This window comes from Corvus kubaryi, unplaced genomic scaffold (genome assembly GCF_017639235.1).
Source record: "Corvus kubaryi isolate FWS band 111438036 unplaced genomic scaffold, C.kubaryi_AGA036_p1.0 37341, whole genome shotgun sequence".
NCBI classification, from domain to species: Eukaryota; Metazoa; Chordata; class Aves; order Passeriformes; family Corvidae; genus Corvus; species Corvus kubaryi.
In genome coordinates, this window is record NW_024581112.1 from 2,332,536 (window position 1) to 2,354,480 (window position 21,945).

A 21,945-nucleotide genomic window follows, 5' to 3' on the forward strand; every position below is an offset into this window, starting at 1 on the left:
AGCTGTCAAGCTGCAGAGCTAACCCACCTCACAGGGGACAGTTCAGTAAACAACACAGATGAACGACTGCATGTCCTTGGCACCTCCAACTTCAGGTGTCTGCAGGAAGCTGCTTTTGGAATAAGTCTTCTTTTCATGCCAGGCTTCTGATTTGCTCTAGAATTGCTTTGAAAGGCAAGAGACCTTGTTTTCTTTTATCCATGGAGTTCTCATTCCCATTTTTTCATGGAAAGATAACAAGGAGAACCTGTGAAGAGCTGCTGAGCAAGAAGAAAAAGAATGGCAGCTATTTAATACGGGAGAGTGAGAGTGTGGAAGGAGCCTTGTGTCTCTGTGTTTTGTAAGTACCCTAATACTGATTTTTTATGAGTTTTCAGTTGGATCCAAAGACAATAATCATCTTTTCTAACATTCATAGTTCTTCCCTGATATTAACAGCCTTCAAGGGAGTGTGTCTATGTATTCAAGTAGTGTTGGTTGCTTTAGGTTTCCTTTATAGTGAGAGGGTGGCATTTGCAAAAAACCATTTTGTGTAACATATGATAAATGAACTATAATCTGTTGATGCTGGTCTCTCTCTCCAGACAATAAGGGGAGCCCAGAGAAAATAGCTCAGCCTGCCAAAACATGTTAAGAACCCTACTCAAAGTAACTGCCTCTATAATGATGAGTAAACAGCATTTTAGCACTGTTGAGACACTGAAAAGTCTCATGGCGTGTTACAAAACACTTCCTTCTTTATAGAATTTCTGTCTGATGAAAGCTCAGCCTCGTGTTTCAAAGGAATTTTACCTGATATAAGAACATAGGCTGAGACTGAAAATTAAAAAGTTCTGTTTGAATTCATATGACAGATCCACAGACAGGATGGGCATAGAAAACTGCTATTTCTAGACCTTAGCTTTAATTAATACAATTAAAATTTTATTATTTTCTTTTTCTGTAGGGAATTGCACTTTTATTTCCGTTTTTACACTTTTCATATATAATTGAACTGTTCATAATGCAGTCAAAGTTTAAAAATTAGAATCCAGGTCTTTGTTTGAACCTATGAGGTTTGACATTTGTTGAGGATACGTTTGAGTATGACAAGAAAACTTTTTAACACATCTAATTAATTAAAAAATACGAGAAGATGTTTTTATCAATCACTAAAAATCCATTTCTTATGAAACAAATCAATGGAGAAGGGAGAAAAAGAGAGAGAGAAATGGAGTACTACCGGGTTGGTGGGTAAAAGAAAGGAGGTCTGCAAAATGACGATACAAGGAGAAGAGAAATAGCAAGTGGGGGGGAAACAGAGCCCTCGGCAAGGGAGCTACAGGAACCTGCTTTCAGTATGATGTGGAATGAGGCAATGCAGGGGGTGAGGGGAGGGCAGGGAGATGGGAGGGAATGCGCATGCATACCCTGTCAGAAGGGACAAATGGGGAACCTGACACAGAGGAAGAACGACAATGTTAGCTAGAACCTGGGTTAAGCTTTGTGCTACACCAGCACGGTTGCTTTCCCTTCCATCGTCTCTTTTTTGTTTTAAGGGCAAAGCAGATTTGCCTTCTGATACCTTGCAGACATGCTTTGGCCTGTCACATCTGTCTGCCACAATATTCTGCTCAGGCATATGAAAAATCATGTGACTTCCAGTTTGCCTCTGTGGGTTTGTAGCGTTAAACGCTGATAAAACCTGAAATGTTTAGTGGATTTGACTGTAACTCCAACATGAACAAATGCCATAGTTAAACTGCAAGGGTGGCAGCAGTGGTGCACAGATGGTGGCTTGCACTGGTCAGAGCAATGCTTGTGTTCAGACAGCACATGGGATGGTGTTGTAGTGGCTGAGAATTGCCTCAAAGACGGAATGGTTCACTAGGCAGAGGAAAACTGCCCTAAAACTGGGGGCAATCAACACTGAAACTCTTTGTGATGTTTCAAGGCAACTTTTGAATTAGAATTACGTCTTAATACCTTGTTTAGCACCTAAGATGGTTGATGTGCAAACTGACAAACCCTTCTCAAATTAACTGATGCGTTGGCAGAGATACTGATCCACTTGCTACAGCAAACAAACAACCTTTTTTGTCCTTTTTTTATTGGGATTTGCGGGGGAGTGCACTCCCATGGAGGACCTGGGGCTCAGAATGGTGGGACCAGTTCAAATGCATCTCTCCTCTAATCAGGCGTGGTGCACGGCTCTGCTGATACACCTTCCTCCACAGCACACTGTCTCTTTCATCCAAAATTATCCCAGGTCTCTCACAGTGCCTCACTTCAGACCTACTGTTCTTGCTACTGTTCTCCTTATTGTTCAACATTCTCCCTCTCACCTCACTTTTCTTCCAAGCACCTTGTTTGTACCCTATTACTAGCTCTTGGTAAGCATTTAATAGTTAATGTGGAAACAGACGTTTCCATTTTAATGGTAGTTTCATGTTCATTAAATAAAAATTATAGTAGCTGAATAATATCCAGACAATAACATTTTAAAATCTAGTTGATCAGTAAAGAGCAAGTATCAAAAATTATCAGTTCCTGGAATTTCTTTTTATCACTTTTCTGTCTCTGTGCAAAGAATGAGCACTCACATTGATAAAAAGTACTCTTCAGCAAGGAATATTCCACAGGTATCTCAAGAAGGCAAAAACCAAAATATGCATCCCTGTGATACCACTCTTTGAATTAAAATAAATCTGTTATAACTGGAAGCCTTATACTGATCTCAATTCACAGTAACTTTTTTTGCAGAACAAAGTAGTTTATTTTCAGAGTAACCCTTCATTTCTGTGCAAGGCCCCTGAGCCAGGTTTTTGCCCCAAGATTCTCCCTCTCATGACAGTTCACTTCACATAGCCACATAGGTACAGCTGAAGTCCTCCTGAGGAACAGGCACACCAGTTAAAAAACTTGCTTTCAGATGCTGCTCCCCTGTCTCCCCAACCTCCTCACTTATTTGTGATGCACGTTTTCTTGCAGCTCTGCTACCTTTTTTGATCATGGTCACCTTCTCCACCTCCCAAATTGCTGCTACTGTGGTACCTGATAAACCTTTTATTTCTGTTGACAAAATATATCCAAATACATCAGTAGCCTCAGTGTTCAAACACTTTCATATTATCAAAAATAACAATAACTAAAACCCTGGGAAATGCAAAGGAGGAACATTATTCTTAGTAGCCATGTAGTCATTTTCTGGGTGCTGGTGACTGGAGGCTATTTTCTGCCAACACCTCTCCAAGAATTCAACTGCCTTCTTGTGATAGAAATGCAAAATGAAGTTCAGGGAGGTATCACGCATGAGGAAGATAAGAGAGAGATGACAGGAGGTGATGTCTGTGGAATCAAATTATGCCAAATAATATTGGCATAATTGGTTTGTGATAAAAAATTGGCAATATTTGGTTTGTGATTCCACAAACCAAATAAAAGGCCTGTGTTAGGTTTAGTTCATAAGTTCTTTGAAACCCGTGGTTAGAGTAATCTTGTATTTCAAGATATTAAACCTTCACTCATTTTGTAATCTCTAGGCTCTCTTCTGTTTTGCTTTTCTGTCTTTGCCTCATTCAATTTTACTGCACAACTTCTCATGACTTTAATAGTGTTTGCCCATATGTCCACTTTGTTAATGTGATGTATTATGTATACAACATTTTTCACAGCTTTGAGGACCTCATCTACACTTTTCGAATCTTCAGGGAACGCCAAGGATATTTTAGAATACAGGTGAGTAACTCTCATTACATCTCTAAAGACTGCATTAACGATCATAGATTTTTTAAAAATCATAGAATAAGAGTTCTTAGATTCATCTATGATCAATGATCATTTTAATCTATGGTCATTTTAGTCAATGATAATTTGACAGATCATAGATTTTTTTTTTTAATCCATAAACACAATACCATAGAAAATATTTCCAAGTTTGCTCTCTACTCAATTTTTATTATCTATAAGCTCAAAATTAGCTCTTGTGTTTGTAGAATTTCCTTATAATCTAAGTGGCTCTGTTATTTATTAACCAGCTGCTTTCTGATTTGACCATTTCTTTTTTATAGCACTGATGAAAAAACTACTACTTTTGTTACTTTCTCTTGTTCCTAATTAGCTTTTTCTACTTGAAAGTGCTGCCATTGCATGCAGCATCTCATAGGGATCTGGGATATTGCAATGATATTTTTGATTTAAAGAATGTATAATTCTGTATGATTGTGAGGCACCTGAACTGATGATGCCAAATAATGCTGCTAATTCAAGAAAAACAAGTGCAGGAGAGACTAACGCATCAATCAAATCCCCAGGCAATGTGAAAGGACACCTATAAACTCACTCCCCTGCTTGTAGTAGGACAGCCAAGAGGACTGCAATATTAAGCACCATTAAGTGGAATGACGAAATCACTCCATAAAGGACACTCCAAGCTCTCATATGCTGATAATTTATTGGTTACTAGTGGTTTTTCCTGAGTACAAAAGACACAATTTCCCATGAAGAAGAATGGTTTGTTGATAAAAAAAATTCTGGTTTGGACCTTAGTCACTCTGCTGGGGTTATGCTGTCATTCCTGTCAGCAGGTAATAACTCAGACACTTTGAGGTTTTTCAAACCCGTTTTTCCTTACAAAGTTTTGCCAAAAATGTGAAAGAAGAGTTCAGTTATTAAAGAAATTAATTCAGATTATTTTGGTTTGCTAAAATAATTGATTGAAATAATACACTGATGGTGGAGGAGAGGTGGTTTGGGTTTTTTTAAAGGCCAAGAGAAAGCCATGAGCTTTCTAGAATGCAGTAGGCTGGCCCCAACCAGCTAAGCACCCCCACAGATGCTCACTCCCTCTCTCCTTAGCAGGACAGGGTGGGGGAAGACAACAAAAAGAACAAAAGTGAGGGAACTCCTTGACCAGATAAAATACAGTTTAATAGGTGAACAGGTAAAGCAAAGTTGTGCACACAAGCAAAGCAAAGGAGTTTAGCAACTCCTTCCCATTGGGAGGCAGATGTTTAGCCACGTCCTGGAAAGCGAAGCCTCAGCACACACATAACCACAAACGTCCTCCCTTTCCCTGAGCTTTTATTGCTGAGTACAGTGTCCAATGGGGTGCGATGGGATAGCCAGCATCCTGCACAACCCCAGCCTGCTCCCCAGGGGAACCAAGTCCAAGAAAAAGACAACCTCGAGGCTACATGAGCACTGTTCAGCGACAGCCTTATCAGCACTGTTTTAGTCACAAATTCAAAGCGCAGCACTATGTAGGCTGCTATGAAGAACGTTAACTCATCCCAGCCAGACCCAGTACACAGAGGCATTGGCACCCAGTCCATGCAGGGCTGAATGGAAGATGAAGGATGCAGAAAACTAACGAAAATAAATACATGTTTCTTTGCTAGCTAGCAGATGAAGTGAAACCAAAGGCCTGTTCTCTTTTAATGACTACTGGTAGGCTGCTCACTGTCTGTCACTGCCCTGAAGTCACAGCACTGTAAAGTCCATGCACAGATCCCTGCAGGGCTGAGCTGCAGAAGTTCAGTCCTGTTGTATGAACCCACACTTAAAAAGCAGTTTTTTGCACATGTCCTTTGCTTGCCAATGCTGATATTTTGTAAAATTTTTGGGTTCTGTTTGTCACCTACTTATTTAAAGACAACATTTTAAGTAAGAACTAAATATGTTATCCCTAAACTTATGCTCTCAGACCAGAGCGCAGTGTGTAATGCTGTTGCTCTTCAACACTCTGCTGTAGTGGGTTGCTGCAGCACGCATCTACACCAATAATTTAAATTGATGCTCTTTTTGAAAAAAAAATATGGTGATGGAGGTTACTTTTAGTGCCATAGCCATGCCTCCAAACAGGTGTCCCTTATGTTTTAAGGGCAGTGCAATATTCTGTCACCAAATCTGTTTACAAAACAGCTCCTTGGTAAATAATAAAGAACCTATCATTCTTTTCATTTAGGGGACTCCATGTGAAGGGCACTTGCAAAAACATTTTGTTATCCTTTCCTTACAGACTTGTGAAGGTGTTCCAGAGAGGACGTTCAAAACATTAAAGGACTTAATATACGCTTTCGAAAAGCCAAATCAAGGACTGATAACAAATCTCCGCTACCCAGTGAAGAAACCAAAGGCTTTGAGAAGAAGCCAGAGGATCAAGTCAGGAATGGACAACATTTATGATGGTAAGAAATTTAGCTCCGCCTTTGTGGGTTTTTTCAAGATGACGGCATTGACAGGTTTGTGGTGAATACTTGCTAAATGTCCTCTTGGCATGGACGTAAGTTTTACATCCTCCCATCTCTCTTACGTCCACTGAAATGGTTATTCTTAACTCACAGGTTACTTACCCTCACCCATTACAAATGAACAAATTAAGATCGCTAGAGATAGACAGTGATGAAAAAAGCTGCCTACAGCTCTCTCGGTCATGGGTGTTGACACCTTGAGGCTGGAGAAGACTGAGAACCAGTTTTACCCAATGTGCGTCTGCCAAGGTACCAGGCCCTTGCACTTCACTGGAGATTGAGGGTGTCCTTTACATTCATTGCCCAGGTTCTAAGATATTTTTATATCAAAACTTTATTCAGTTAATCCTAAGATGGGCGAGTAAGCAAGCCAGCTTGTGAATTGTATTCAAATATGACTAATTGATAACAGGCATATAGGCTTGTGCTCAGGATCACAGCTTTGGAACCAGAGTTCAGCCTTTCATTGCTCTTCTTCTGCTAATTTATGCTCACGAGTCCCAGGTGTAGGACAAGGGTGTGATGTTTCTACATGACAGAATTATGCAAATGGATACAATAAAGACAGATGTTCTCATAAAGCTTTAGACTGTGTTGTTTAGCCCCATGTCATCCTTACATCCTTGTTTTGAGAAGGATGACTGCAGATCCTGTTGGTAACTTGCTGGCATCCCTCACATGCCTCTGGATGTCATTCTTCAAGTTTCTGCTGTACAACACTCAGCTGCTGCATCCATCAGGTCATGGGCTGCCAAATAACCCTGAAAGTGTTCCATGACCTCTGGCAGAGTGTGCCAAGAGCCACAGCGTGAGCAAGGGAAATCCTTTCATTAAGTACAGGTATCATAAAGGAAATAAAACCTTGGAGTCTCCACCCTGCCCTGTGATTTGCATCTCACGTCCAACGGCAGCTCAGCACAGTGGTGTTATGATCCGGTTATTAAAGTTCTTAGAAATGCCTCTGCCCAAATTAAGGTGTAAATGAGACCTTATGCCAGGGACAACAGTATGGGTTTCATCTGATAGTAAATATGAGACGGAGAGAGAGAAAATGGAGAGTAAAAAGAAGAGAAAGAAATCTGAGAAAGAGGTGGAGGGGACAGAAAATATCGCCCCTCCACGGATCCCAGTGATGCTCCAATAATCCTCTCCAGCTGGTCTTCTTGGTGGTGAAGGTCCCCCAGAAAAGCATAGAATCTGATGGGTTAGTATAGCTCAGGCTAGGTAGGAAAACCCAGGGACCTCCCTGGGCAGGGGAGTGTTTGCCACTGGCTTTTACAACAGCCTCTGGCTTTGTTGAATCACGTGCAGTCCTTCGGTGCAAGGCCTCAGGAATGACTCTGGGGGGCACTTCGGGGGGCCTTTGATGGATAAAGGCACCCCCTTAGTTGCCTCTCACGTGAATGTCCCATGGATGTAGCCTTCCTGGGGTGGGGGGTCCATAGCCAGTTTTGTAAGGGAGGATGGGTTCACTGCCCTTGAGCAGAGGTTATGACACACCGAAACTTCCTCCTCCCACCTGGCTGGGGGGGAAATCTGTGCAAACCTGCTCCCAGCAAATGGGTCCGTGGGCTATGGCCTCCCCCACCCCGAAACGAGCCAGAGATGATTCTTAGCAGGACTGCTGGGTTTGGCTCACATTCTTTTCCTTGTCTACTTGTTTGTTTCAAGTGATTGAAGAACGGGTTTTCCCTTTATCTAATCTTAATAGTTTGACTTACAGTCCAAAGTTCCAGTCAGGCATCTTCAGGGAGGCTTCCTTAGTTGTAGCTTCTTTATACAGTTGTTGTTACAATGAACAAAACTTTATATCAGTGTTTGAGGCATGAACTATTTCTCTCTCTGACAGGCAGCCCCTCTGTGCTGCAGTCGCTGGGGTTTCACACACAAGAGCAGTGCAACCGCTCTGGCCGAGCTCCCTCAGCACTGCGTGCACTAAGTTGCAGTTTTGGGGCCAGAGCCTCAGCAACCTTGCTGAGGGGAAGCCGCAGAAATACATTTCCCATGTCTTCAACATTACCTTGTCACCTGTATCACAAGGCAAATATGCCACATTTGCTCTAAAAATGTTTTTCTGGTATCTTATCATTGCTGTTACAGGGAGATGGAAAATACTGCAGTAACATGGATATGTTTTTAGGACGAATCAGGTGTAATAAGTATTTTATTTTTGGTCCTGCAATAGGAATTTTTCTAGAAGATACACAACATCCTCATCTGGACTCACAGGGAAGAAGACAAACCCTTTCATTTCAATGTCAAAATACGTGTGGTCTTCCATAAAAATGGAGGCTTTTTAGAAATAATCAAAATACTTCGGAATTTTTTTCTATTAAATTTTGATTTAAATTTCACTTATACAGCATTCCAAACTTCCCTCTCAGACCGCATTATTACATGCCCACAGAGGGGGCTTATGTTAATATCATGATGGCTCTCTCTGGCACTGCCCAAAGCACAGCAGTGCTCCCTAAAGCAAGCACCCTATTTCCCTGTCCCATCCCTCATGTGCCACCAGCAGCTGGCTTTGCTGCACATATGGGACTGAGTGCTCCAGCACGACCAGTGGAACACCTCAAGGGACTGGGGTCACAATCCTGGGGGTTGGAGATACTGGAGCTTTGTTTTCTAGCCTAGGAACAGCTTTTCTAAGGCCAGCTGCTTGAAGAGCAGCTCCATAGTGGAGCTTTGACTCCACAGCATTGAATTTACTGCCTTTTCCTTGGCTTCTCAAAAACTGTAACCAATCTGACAAAGTGTAAGAGAGAACGGGGTTTTTCAGGCTCTCCTCCTTTAGTTGGGATGAGAACTTTTCTCTTGGGTATTTATTTACAGAAGAAGGGATGTGTTATGTGAGTCACAGGTATCTTGGCTATTGATCTGATCTACCAAGAATGGATGATTTCCGACATTTGACTGTTTCTCAGGAAGGAGGGGGTCTTGTGGATATAACTGTTTACAAAAGTGCTTGCTGGCTCAGAAAAGGCAATGCAGGCTTTGCCTCCAGGTGTGTTCCTGGAGAATCCAGCTGATAGGACAGGGGGCCTAAACGTTGGCCCTGCAATAGCAGAGAGAACATTGAAAAACCAAATTGAATTACTGATACTGCCCTGCCACAGGCCGTGCTGCTTCCCATGGCCTTTCAGAAGAGCCCCTTGCAATGACATCTTTTTTTGTTTGTACTGATTACTTTACAGAAGCTGATGACAGCGATGGTTATGTCACTGTCTTACCCTGAAGGATCTGCACCTGACAGTTTGGGAAGCGGCCGTTCCAAGATGTGCCTCAGTGCAGTGCCTCAGCCAGGGAGAGCTTCCAGCTGGGTGTCCTCTGCTCTGGATGTGGAATTAGCCTCCTCCTTTTGCAGACTGTCAGAGTAGCTGTATTTTCTACCAGTAGATCCAGTACAAGCTATTGTGCATTTTTGCTCAGCAATGAAAGAATTACTTTTTGTTACAGACACATAACATACACATGTACGTATGGGGAAAGGTATCTTGTGTCCATGTATGTGTCTTTGGTGGTTTTTAGCCAGCAAATTGTCCAAGATGTTGACTCCTAGAGAGAACATTCTGTTAGAAAGCAGCAATATAAATACATCAAATGAATGGGCATAAAGCAGTGATTAATGGCAGAATTGATACGTGTTGATAAAAATATATGACAAATTATTGGCATCATAAGATGCTTTAAAACCTCCAAACTCTGTTATTTTGCACATGATTCAAGTTACCTCATTGCTGGAGGAGTGGATAGTATTTCAGCAATGTCAAGGAATACTAGTAGTCTGTAGTTTGAATAATGCAAATTGAAACAAAAAAGCTGTGTTAAATCCATGCCATAAAAAAGTAATCAACCAGAGGAAAATGGTTTGAAATACTTTTAATGCTGAGAAATGGTTCTGGCACCTTACAAGAGGAGTGCAAGTTCTACATGCATGTCAGCATGAACACATTCTGTTTTTAATAGGCTCTGTACATATGGGAATGCTTACTCCATTTCATCTGCTACTGCCTTTAGTTCTTTATTATGTGTATGTCTTTTGTAATGTAAGAATTTGCTTTAATATTACTCCTAGTTTTAAATATTTAATTAATACTTTAGTTCTGAAGGTAGCCTGCAATCTTCACACAGCCAGAACTGGAATATATGTCCTGAGTCTTCCGGACACTACTACAGACTCCCTCACCATTTGAGACTGAAGAAGAGATTTGTATTGGTTGTGTGTTTAAGACCCTTCACGAATTATTTATGTATTTTAATGGGTAATACTAGTTAGATTTTTTTTCTATTATGTTTCTCTCACACCATTATTTGTCAAAGGAATTTTAGACCTTTCAGTGCTTTGGAGTTCATTATGAATTTAAGAGTGCTGTAGAGTTTTTGGCTCCAGGTTCAACTAATATTTGTAGCATGAAGGAGACCCAAAAAATGAGGCTATTAATAACCCGAGCAATGACAAGAAATACTAAAATGTGTATCCAAAACTTCATTAATTGAAAAGAAAGGAGTTGTCCATGAAAAATGGTACTATGAGACATAAACATCCCAGCCCTTGCTCTGTAGAAGCACAGAACTGATGTGTCAGTAAATTCTTTATCTGCAGAATCGAGCAGCCTGTCTGATAGCAGATTATCACAGGTACCAGACTGAGGAACTGCTCTGCTGAGACACCCCACCTACAGCAGCATGGTCCTTAACAGAGCACAACACTGTAGTTTTTCTGAAATGACAGTCTCAGCAGTCTTCCAGGTGCTCACTCAGTCACACTGATGTTCAGCCTTGGGAAAAGGCCGAGTGACAAGGAATCCCTGCCTGTGCCTCACGGTGCCTACCGAGTGACTGTGATGGCTGAGCAGGGGACAAGGGCTGGGCTGTGGTGCCTTTCAGCTGGCACTGGACAGCGTGTTTTGGACTCGGATTTACAACAGTCATGGTGGCTGCAGCTCCTGGTGTGGCATCCAGGACTGAGGGTGACTCCAAGCCCACGCCCCAGTCACTTCTCCAGCGTTCCCTTGCGGCAGTCATGTGAAGGAGGAGACACGAGAAGGATCAAGGACTTACAAGAGGAAAAAGAGACACAATGACATTTACATTACATTCATATTACTCGCCTGTGCTTTACAGCAATATTTGTCCTATTAACAGTATAGGAAAATGAGGCAAATGTAGACGTTCCTACACATATTTGCAGGCCTAATATGGCAGAAAACAATCCGTGCACGAGTTGAGAAGACATTTTCAAAAGCTTCACGCAGCAGCATCTACTTGCCGACATCAGAAAGGTGGGGGTGAGTGCGTGCGCGTCCATGTCGGGGGGTTGAGCAGTGAGGGGGCGGAACCTCTTGGACATTTAAAGGTTCGAGCACATGGTGTAAGGAAAAACATGGTCCAAGAAGGGCATGATCCCGGTGTCTCGGGGCGCTCCAACTGAAGGGGCACGAGGAAAGGACTCCTGTTGCAGCTCAGGCAGCGGGAGCGGGCGCTGTGCCCGCAGCGGCCTGCAGGGGTCGCTGTGTGGACAGACGAGCGGCCGCGTCGCGGGTTCGATCCCCCCCATCGCCAGACGCCGCCAAGGCTTCCCTTTCCTGCCGGAGAGGTCAGGGAACCACAGGCAGGCGGGGAGGCTGGCCGCTGGCCGGCGTTAAGTCCTCCCCAGAAGGAGCGAAAAGGATAATGGGGACTAGAAAGGCATCAAGAAGGCGAGGCAGGGCTGTGGGCGCCAGGTGGGAACTGACAGCAGCTCCAACCCGGAGGTGGCCCTCTAGAAGCTGGGCGGCTAGAAGACTCAGCTGACCCAACCAAATACAGCTCCGCTTAGGAAAAGCATCTCTCTGGATCGCCCCGACGGCACATGAGCCCTAAAGCCGGTGTCACCGATCCAAGCGCCTGCATTCCCCGGGTGCCTCGCTCCTCCCCCGGCTCTCGCCACCGCCCCCACGCCGAGGCCGCTGCCCGCCTCTGTCTCCCTTAAGCAAGATGGCGGCAGCAGCGTCTCCCGTGGTGCCGCGCGGCGCCGGCGGCCGCTCGCGCTCAGTGGTTGCTGCGTCAAGATGGCGGCGGCGGGAAATGCGAACGAGGGCTGAGTGTGGAGCGCCTGAGGGGCTGGGCCGCCATGGATGCTCCGGGCTGCATGAAGGCCCTGCTCCTCGCGGCCACGGAGTACCGCGCCGCCAAGACAGCGCAGAACGCCGCGCTCCTGCAGCGCAGCCTGGAGGTGAGAGCGGCGCCCGTCCCGGTGCTGCGGTGGGAGAGGGGCGTGTGGGTGGCTGTGGTGTTCTTTATTATAATGTTTTATGGTGTGTTTGTGCGTTTACAAAGGCGCGTTGTAAGCATATATGCACCCAGGGCAAGCAAATAGTATGTGTTACAAGGGGCTTTTTTTTTTGTATATCCCCAAAGTTCTGGCACGCATGAGTTTCTTTTCACGCTTAAAAAATAGAGTTTGAATGACGAACTGGTGTTGTATCTGGAGTTTTCCAGTTCCGTGCGACACGTTTTCAAACGCGTTTTCTGCTAAGGAGGTGGGCCAGTGCATTTGCTTGATCTCCAGCTACAGCACTGTGTACAACTTTTGTGGTGGCCTTTGACCGAATTAATCTGCAAGTTAACGTTCTCAAATACAGATTTCTTTTAATTGCTAGAACGTTTATATGACAGTTGGTATCTAGCTTTGCTTTCGTCTCTATATCCCTTGTAAAGAGACACAGAGGGAATACACAAACCAAACATTATGTGTCTCCATTATGCAAACTATAAATCGTGTCTACCTGTATTGATGTGAAGGTGTATAATTTTTGGCCTCTTCTTATATAGGGTTCCCCGACCTCAGGTTCCATTTTTGCATCCCAGTGACAGAGTGCTCCGAAAACAGCACTGACTGCTGCTGATCCTCCTGCTGCCTTTGGGTCCCTGTCTGCGCTTTTGTAAGGCAGGCTGAGTGCTACATGTTTGTGTTGAGCAATCTGTTGGGTTGTTCTTTCAGAATAAATAAACCTGGTACTTTCCAAGCATTAAGGAATGGAAAGCAGATTTTTTTGCATTACTTTTTTTTTTTTTTTCCCCCAGCAGGTGTGAATACGAATGTCCCATTAGAGTTACATTCTTGGTTTGTCAAGAAGGATAAAATCTATTTAATACAATCCTTGTGCTTTGATTTCTGTGTCAATTACATTGTTGCAGTTGAGTAAGCAAGGTTGTTTTTCTCCTCTCATCTCCAGGTTATCTCTGGACTGAAGCTTACCCGTTTTTTTGCTTCAAACCAGATTCTACCAAGTGAATGTCTCAGTTGCCTTGTAGAGCTCCTGGAGGACACTAATATCGACCCATCTCTGGCCTTGTCTGTGATTACTTTGCTATCACAGCTAGGTAAGGTTTGCATCTGAACTTTTTATTTTTTGTCCGGGCAAGGGAAGATAGGACAGGTGCTAATTCTGTGGCACAGCTGATGAATTTCTTGGAAGAAGCATAAGGTGTGAAAGATGAAGTATTTTTCATTTAGTGGAGTGCTTGTGCCACCTGTTAAGATGTTGAATTGCAGTGAAAAGGATATTTGAAGTCATCCCTGTGAAATGACGATGACACGCTTGTCAGAATTCATTTATCTACTGGGTAGGGTGAGGAATTAGTCTCTTGTCCTTAATATTTGGAGCTGGAAAAGACTACCTTTTTAATCAAGTGAGAAACCTGGCTGAGGGTGCAAAGATAGGGAGAAGTCACATCAACTACTGTCATCACCTCAGTTTACCTCTCCCACTGGAGTGTTTGCTGGCAGTGTGGGCTCTCCAATGCCCTGGGCCTGTGTGCATCAAGTTTCCCACTGCAAGAGAGGTTCTACTGCCTTTTGCTTGTGTCTCGAGAAGCCTTTTTTGGGTTTTTTTTCCTCTCTACTTCATGGAAGTGGGACTTTATTGTCCCAGAAGCTCAATGCTCAGAGCACAACCTACATATACAGGGAAAAGTTATTCCTTCACTGCTTAGTTTCTCATCATATATGAGTAGTTATTCAAGATTTGAGTCCTTTATGATGCGCCCTTGTTTATGCTCTCTGATTCATGGAGTTTAAGCCTCTCTGAGCTTCCTCTTATGTTTTTGGAACAGTTACTGTAAAATTTTATTTGTTGCTGGGGTTCAGTCTGGAAAATTTTAAGGATTAAGTCCTCTTCCAATTTATCTCTTTTTTTAACTGTTTTGCCACACCTCTTTGAGGATTGCCTAAGCAGAACTGGATTTTATTTATTTATTTAACTAATGCTAGGTAACCTTATCAGGTTATCAGTTTTAGTCTACTTATCCACCATAGCACAAAGCAAGAATCTGAGCTCATTGAGTTTAAGATCTAAGCCTTGAAGGGCAGGTTTCAAGATCTCAGAACTGAAACTTGGTAGGTAGGAGGTACACTATCCTTTCAGTGTCCAAGCATCTTGAGGAAGTGGATTAGTGTTACAATTAACTGTATGTCCAGAAGTGTGGTAGAGAGGTAAGTGTGTAGGAGCTGTCATTTATTTGTAGTTACCTTTAAAACATATGAAGAGCTGATCAGAGACTTTGGCTTCTGCTTCAATTGGTAGCTAATACAACAGTTTCTTTTGCTATTAGATGCTCTTGCTAACAATTCTTAAATTCCAGCTTCAGACACTGAGACTAGAGAAGCTCTCCAGGGCACCTACAATCTGACCAGTGTGCTGGCAGGAGTGGTTCATCGAAGTTCTACTAATCTGAGTGATCCAGTCTTATTACAGGTAAAGGAACTTAGGCTTAATAATATTTGGCTACTGTTGCATAATAAAAATTATACTGTATGCATGTAATAACCCTTCAAGAGCTCTATTGGAAATAGTGTGTTGAGGGAAATTTGATCTTAGCTGTGTATTTTATTTGCTGTATGAGGTGGGTATGACAGGAATTTAATAATTTATAGAGTTCTTTGTACTCTCTTTAATCTTATTGTACTTCTCACCTACTCTAATCAAAAAACTCCAAAAACTCCTACAAAGCAAAAATAACAACCAACTAAAAAAAAAAGCTACTTTTAAAAAGTTATTTCAGTAAGTCACTGCTTGGGAGCTCAGAAGATTGTTTTCCAGTTGAGGTATTTGGTTATTTCTTCTGACGCAAGCCTGTTTCATAACACAGGCCTGGAGATCATTTTGTCTAATCGGTACTTTGACAGGTAACTGTGAAGGAGTGAAGGGAAAGCTGTGGCTGCCTGTTTTCATGGGAGGTTTGCAGGGCATGTGTGGCCTCCTCTTTTCTGGTCATTGCCATCTGCCAGTGAATGCCAGGCACTGTACTGATCAAAGCTTACAGTGAATGTCTGACGTCTGTCAGTTTGACCTCACCAATTTTAACCTGTCCTTAAAGTTTTCTTCACTTTTTTCAAATATGCACAGGTTTTCTCCTAAGCTTTCAGCAAGTACTTCCTGGTTGCCTATTGTCACTTGTCTTTTCCTGAAAAGCAGAAAATTAATTTAGTAGTAGTCCTGTGCCCTTTGTTCTGTGGAAAGTAAATCAGGCATCCAGTAAAGATCCCTTTTCTTGTGGTTTGCATATTTCTCAAAGCACTAGGAGTACCACAAGATCTAGGGTTCCAAGTGACTGGCCAGTCAATGGGAGAGATTTTGTCATCACCAGATAGATCCAATGTTAAGATCTTGAAGCTCTTAGATATCTAAATGGTGAGGTTTTGTTTTAGCTGCTAACCTTTGCTGTGATTTTTGTCATGTTTGAGTGTATTGACTTCAGTTATGTCCCAGAAGAGTGCTGTATGAAGGACTTTACTACCCTTAGATCTGTTGGCAGTCTTTAGAGCAAACCTGTTTTTCTGTAAGCATCCTTTCTGCAAGAGGTTGCAAAATGCTTTTTGGATTTTGATGACACTTCTAGAACTTTCAATAGGACAAAGCCTGTTTATCACTGACAGAATGGAGAACTTGCTGGTGAGGCAAAAGTGGAGAATTGGATGGGCTGAAAAGGTAACTCTTCTGTAAAATAAAATCTTAATCTTTTTGGGCTTTTAATAGGTGCATCAGTATGGAAGGACATTACAGTTTGCTTGCAGCAGTTTGTGTAATTGTTATGTTAATGTTAGAGCCTGAAAAATAATTCAGTTCTGGTGTCTTGATATTTGTCCTTTCAGTTTCATCTTTTGTAACATTCCTCTCAAGATGCTGTAGGACAGGCATGTGAACAGTCTTCTGTTTCCTTAGGGTATTCATTTGCTGCAGAGACTAACCTACAACGTTCCTGTCTTTTGTGCTGGTGCCAACATCGACGGATTAATTTTGTTTCTAATGCATCGTGTGTAAGTGTGTGCTCAGTGTCTTTTCTTATGGGAAACAGGGAGCTAAGTTTCTAAACTTGCTGTAGGCCATTAGAGTGCTGTACTCACCTGGTCCCCAGAGTGAGCTGTGCTCTGAAGTTAACAGAAACTTTCCTTTGAAAACCATGTACTTGTTACAGATTGTCAAATGCAGTGATTGTGGGACTTTGGATGATGGAATATTAACTGGCCTCTTAGCCCACCTCCACACCTCTGGGAGCAGGGAGCTAACAAAGAGAAAAGCCAGGAGGAAATTCATGCTTGTCACTAGGAGCAGACTTGTTAGATTAATAAAAATTTGATTCTAGTGCCCTTGTAAGAAGTCTAATGAGTATTAGAAGTGTACGTAATAAACAACCTCTGACAGCGGTGAGCTCTGATCACTGGGGTTTTTTTCAGATGTACTCAGTTAAAAGCTGCCTACACTGCATGGATTACAATCTGAATTTTGCTTTGCATGGTAAAATGGTGTCTCATTAAAAGACAAGCTCCTGCCAAGACACAAAACAAAATAAAAAGTCCCCCAACCACCTAGCTCTCCCAGCCCCCACCCTACAATTTCTTGTAATTAAATTCAGGATGCTTCAATGAAAACATCTTTTGGGCTTTTCTTTTAAGTCAGTCCACTGAAGATGAGTTAACAATACCGTGTTTAGGACTCCTGGCAAACCTCTGTCGTCACAACTTGTCTATTCAAAATCAGATAAAATCTTTGGTAAGAGTTTTGCTTTTATGTCATGATTCTCTGGCTTAAGGATAAGAGTTAATTGACTCTAGGGAATTATCTTAGTATTTCTTAAACACTTTCTTTCAGTGATGATAACCCTGACCTACTTGTTCTGCCAAATGGGCAGTTGTTTCTCCCATGTTGGAGAAAATAACCATTAGAACAAGAAGTTGGATATTCTCTTGCTGTGTTGTTGCCCTGGCTTGCGTTGTGCATTTGGTTTTTGCAGCTGTTCTCTGCAGCCGAAAGGTGAATTTAAAATTTGAGCATTCTTCCTTAGAAAAACTAAATGTCATTAAAACAAAGACTGTAGTTGGATTTTTGGTAAGCAAGAAAGAGATTTGCCTTTCAGAAGATAAATCAATAAAATAGCACTGATCTTCATGTCAGGACCCTTGAATCCTCAAATACATATGTATATCTGAACTACTTGGTTCTTCCTGTGTCTTCATAAATCAGTGCAAACATTTTATTTTTTAATTCAGAAATAGAAATTCATCTACATAGCAGCATATGTTGCACTGTTACCTTGGAAGAGAGGCAAGGGGCAAAAAAAAAAAAAAAGGAGAAACCATTGTCCAATCTGGTCACTGAGCAGAGAAGGGATGGGAGTCAATTTTCAGTGATTATTTTCTCTTACAGACTTTAGCAAAACGACTTTCTCATCTTTCTTTAAAATAATAGTGGAATTTCATCCTTGGTTGGTTCTCTGTTGTTTGGGGGGTTTTTTTCTCATCCTTGGGGCTTTTAATGAGTACATCAGTATGGTAGGATACAGGCTCAACAGAGAACATTAACATCAACGCCAGTATTGTGCAGTAGAACAGTAAAATAGCTTTCCTAGAGAACTGTTACCATACTAACGTGTTTTTGTATTATTCACCATTTGTATGGCTTATTTATGAATATGTAAAACCTGTAAATTCGGTGGGTTTGTAACACCTGTGTTTCTCCTTTTTGCTGTAGAGCAATGTGAAGAGTTTCTATCGTACCTTAATAAGTTTCTTGGCCCATAGCAGTTTGACTATGGTTGTGTTTGCACTTACGGTATTATCAAGCCTTACCTTAAATGAAGAAGTAGGAGAAAAAGTAAGTGAGTCTGAAGTTGTTTTATTCTTAAGTTGTAGATAAAACCAATTGTCACACTGGCCAAATAAAATTCTAATTCCAGCTAGTTTTAATAAGCAAGAGACCCAGCAAAGTATGTGCCTATGCGTAACTTTCTTCTTCCTTTCAGCTCTTTCACGCTCGAAATATCCATCAGACATTTCAGTTAATATTCAATATTGTTGTAAATGGAGATACTCTAACAAGAAAATATTCTGTTGATCTACTCATGGATCTTATGAAGAACCCCAAAATTGCAGATTTTCTTACCAGGTATGGCTTCATTCCCTAAAAGTATTTTTCCTGAGCTCTAGTTCAGTTTCTTTGCTGTATGCTATTTGAATTCTAAACCAAGCATTGGGAAAAAAAATTCCAATATGCTTTTTGAATGTTGCTAGTTGATTATAATTATAACTGCTATATCTGAACCTAAGGTGTTGCTGGGTTACTAGTTTGACACAGAAGTGTAAATCAAAACCTGTTTTTTTCATTGTCACTGAAGGAATTTTGAATACCCTGTTCCATAATTTTTTGTCTGGACTGTGTTGAGTCAGACAACATGATGAGTAGCTATCCTGCCTTTTACAGTGCTGTATAAGGTTGAGGTGGAATAGTATGGTTGAAGCTGTAAGAAGTGATAATTTTACTGGGGGAGGAGTGTTAGAGTGGTTCTGTTGACAGCTTGACTAGTAGTTCTGCAAGTTCAGCTAGCAGAATTTAGTTGCTGATTTTCAATCAAGCAGTAAGAATAGCTGAAAAATCATGGCTTATTTTAAGGAATTTGCTTTCATTCTTAGAATATTTTTAATGTTTATGCTGTTTCAAGTAGAAATTAAATTATCAAAACTATCACTGTACTTGAAGTGTTTGGGGGTGAGAAGGAGAATAGCACACTTTCATTCATCACTTGATGTGAATGTCTAAATGTGGTGAAATTTCAATTTTATTTTTAATTTTTTTTCTTCTCTATGCATGCTGTAGATATAAGCACTTTACCTCTTGCCTTGGTCAAGTATTGGATCTTCTTCATGGAAGGGATCCTGATTCATCATCTAAGGTATTTATACTTTTTTAGATAAAAGAGGCTAAGAGGCTACAAATCCTAATCTAGTTCCTCTTCTGCTGTTATGAATAGATTCCTTGTATACAAGGTTGGTAATGAAATACACTGACTTCAGGACTCTTAAATCACCCAGAGAATCCCCCAAGTTTATATTTTCTAGTTCTTCAAAAGGCTGTCAGGTTAAATTTGTAATGTTGGGGGTTTTGCCAGATTGTGTGTCTGCTTTCAGGCAACAGATGTAAAGGTAAAAAGCTAACATAAACACCTTTTATGCTTTGGCTAATAAGAAATTCTGGGATGTACCAGGAATGCAGTGTATCCCACTTTGCTCTCTAAACCTTAGTTTGAATGAATACTACTCAGACTTCAACTGGTGATCAGGGAACCCTGATGCTAATTTCAGAGGTTTAGGAGTAAATGCTCTCACCTTTGTTGGACAAATAGATGCCACTTCTGTTTAAGCAGTGAACTGTTACATTCAACTTTGTCTCACTACCACCTTATGTAAATGAAACATTGACTATCTGTCACTAAAGGCTAAAATATGAAATGTGAAAATGTTGGTCCTAAATATATCTGTGAAACAGATCTGGAGCTTTTTTTTATGAATATGTTACACATCCTAGTTAATAATAGATGTTACTATTTCTCTCTGTGTGATTTTTGTTGTTCTTTGGGTTTATTTAGAGAGGCATGTTGACAAAGAACTTTTCAGGGTGGTTTTCTCTTTGTGCATGCTCAGAGACACGTGCATCCATTCCTGTCTCAGAATGTTTTCTCTTCAATAGCTTTCTTCATGCTGAGTGTATACATGTTTGTACTTTTTATTGTATCACTAGCTAGCAGTCATGTCTGAAAAAAAGAAAGCAATACACTGAATACTGTCACAAGCCTTCACCAGTCCAGTGAACTGTTTCTGCTGCTAACCTGGCTTTAAAGAAAGAAAATTATTCCTCATAAAACTTTAAAAGGAGTTGCATAGAACTTGCGTATCTCTTTAGACTCGTGTTACGGCAGTTGCAGTTTCTGGTTAAGTTCTTGATTTAAAAGCATTTGAACTCTTCTTCATTTCACACAGATCTTAGAGCTGCTGCTTGCCTTCTGCTCTGTGCTAGAACTGCGTCACACCCTGCGGCAGGCGATACTGCAGCCAGCTGGTTTGCCAGTCTCTGGAAACACCAGGCTTGTGACTCGCTCAAAGAGTTTTGAACCATCTGTGGCATTGGTGCACTTGTCAAACCAACCATTGGAAGCCTCTGAAGACTGTTCAGGTCTAGCATTGCAACTATTCAAAGAGATTTTTGAGGTACCAAGACTGATAACTGAGCTTCTTAGCAGCTCTTATTTTTAAATGATTTTTAAAGAACTATTATAATTTGACTTGAAAAATAGCACATAAAAAAAAGTACCTGCAATAAAGTTCATTGTAAAATAGCTATGTTGAAATAAACATACTTCATAAAACAACTGTTCTTTTAAAGACATGCAGTATTTTAGAAATAATGTCTGTGTTGTAAGTGGGAGACATGGCAGTTTATGAAGTCATGAGGTAGCTAGAAAACTATCAGAATTCCTTTCTAGAACTTACTGAAGTGAGTAAGTTCCTGCTGTTTCTGTTCTCTGTTAACTTCCTCTTCCAATATGATACTGATTAGCCGTCTTAAACCTGAAATAGGAAGGGGCTGGGAAAGCAGAAACACAGGCAGGGGTAGAGTGCAGGAAGGGGTAGAGTAAGCTTGGCTTCCTTGTGTTGTACTTTTAAATATTGACATAAAATAAAATGTCTTTATTACAGGATGTTATTAACAATAGGAACAGTGAATCAGCTGAACACTTTATGGATCTTTTGCTGCCTGTTCTTCTTGATCATCTTCAGATGCCAGAACAGATTGTGGATGAGCTATTAGTGAAGAAAAAGTGTGAAAGAATGGTCAAGGCTATTAATGTCCTGACAAATATCCTTTTTATGTGCCTATTGGCAGCTGATTTATTATTCCTCCACCATAATCTGCTCTAAGATGTTAGAAGACATGTCCACCTTGGGTCACTTTAATAGCTTCTAATGACAATAAGTGCCCTAATTTTACTTAGGAGTGTCAGCTTGCAAGATCTAAAGTAGCTTTCTAATTGCTGTGAAATTACTTTGTAATGCGGTGGTGCAGGATAAAATGTTGTGGCTATTCAACAGAACAGAAGCACTTTGCAGATGGAAAACAAAGACGAGTGTTTTCTGTTGAAATTTTGTGGGGAATTTGGGCGGCCATCTTCTTGATCCATGTAGTACTGTTGCCTGGCTAAGTCAAGTGCAGCTCCCAGCCAAATATGATACAAATTTAGATCAGAGAAACACAGAAAAATTATGTGGAATGATACAGTTTTACACTCCTCATTGAGTCCTTAGTGTCTGTAGTAAGTTCAGTAAGGAGAATGTGGCTGCAGAGAGTAGTCCTGCATCTAAGTTCTGTGGAGAAGTCTCTCCCAGCTCACTTCTAGGTAA

At 41.3% G+C, this 21,945-nt stretch overlaps 2 protein-coding genes across 2 annotated transcripts in view; both read left to right on the forward strand.

The window, feature by feature from the left end:
• On the forward strand, positions 1–13,536 carry SH2D1B (SH2 domain containing 1B). The gene is made up of 5 exons (XM_042031582.1): positions 1–340; positions 3,654–3,717; positions 5,999–6,167; positions 9,428–11,515; positions 13,451–13,536. Exons 1-4 carry the CDS (start codon positions 201–203, stop codon positions 9,466–9,468), a joined length of 414 nt encoding a protein of 137 aa, XP_041887516.1. The 5' UTR covers positions 1–200; the 3' UTR covers positions 9,469–11,515; positions 13,451–13,536.
• Positions 12,252–21,945, forward strand: part of CIP2A (cellular inhibitor of PP2A) — a 24,851-nt gene continuing 15,157 nt past the window's right edge. Inside the window, exons 1-10 of the mRNA XM_042031581.1 lie at positions 12,252–12,447; positions 13,451–13,598; positions 14,859–14,971; positions 16,439–16,533; positions 17,170–17,266; positions 18,245–18,367; positions 18,516–18,658; positions 19,367–19,442; positions 20,527–20,754; positions 21,244–21,403. Coding sequence (XP_041887515.1) covers positions 12,346–12,447; positions 13,451–13,598; positions 14,859–14,971; positions 16,439–16,533; positions 17,170–17,266; positions 18,245–18,367; positions 18,516–18,658; positions 19,367–19,442; positions 20,527–20,754; positions 21,244–21,403 — 1,285 coding nt within the window. The 5' untranslated portion in view covers positions 12,252–12,345. The remainder of the gene's footprint in view (positions 12,448–13,450; positions 13,599–14,858; positions 14,972–16,438; positions 16,534–17,169; positions 17,267–18,244; positions 18,368–18,515; positions 18,659–19,366; positions 19,443–20,526; positions 20,755–21,243; positions 21,404–21,945) is intronic.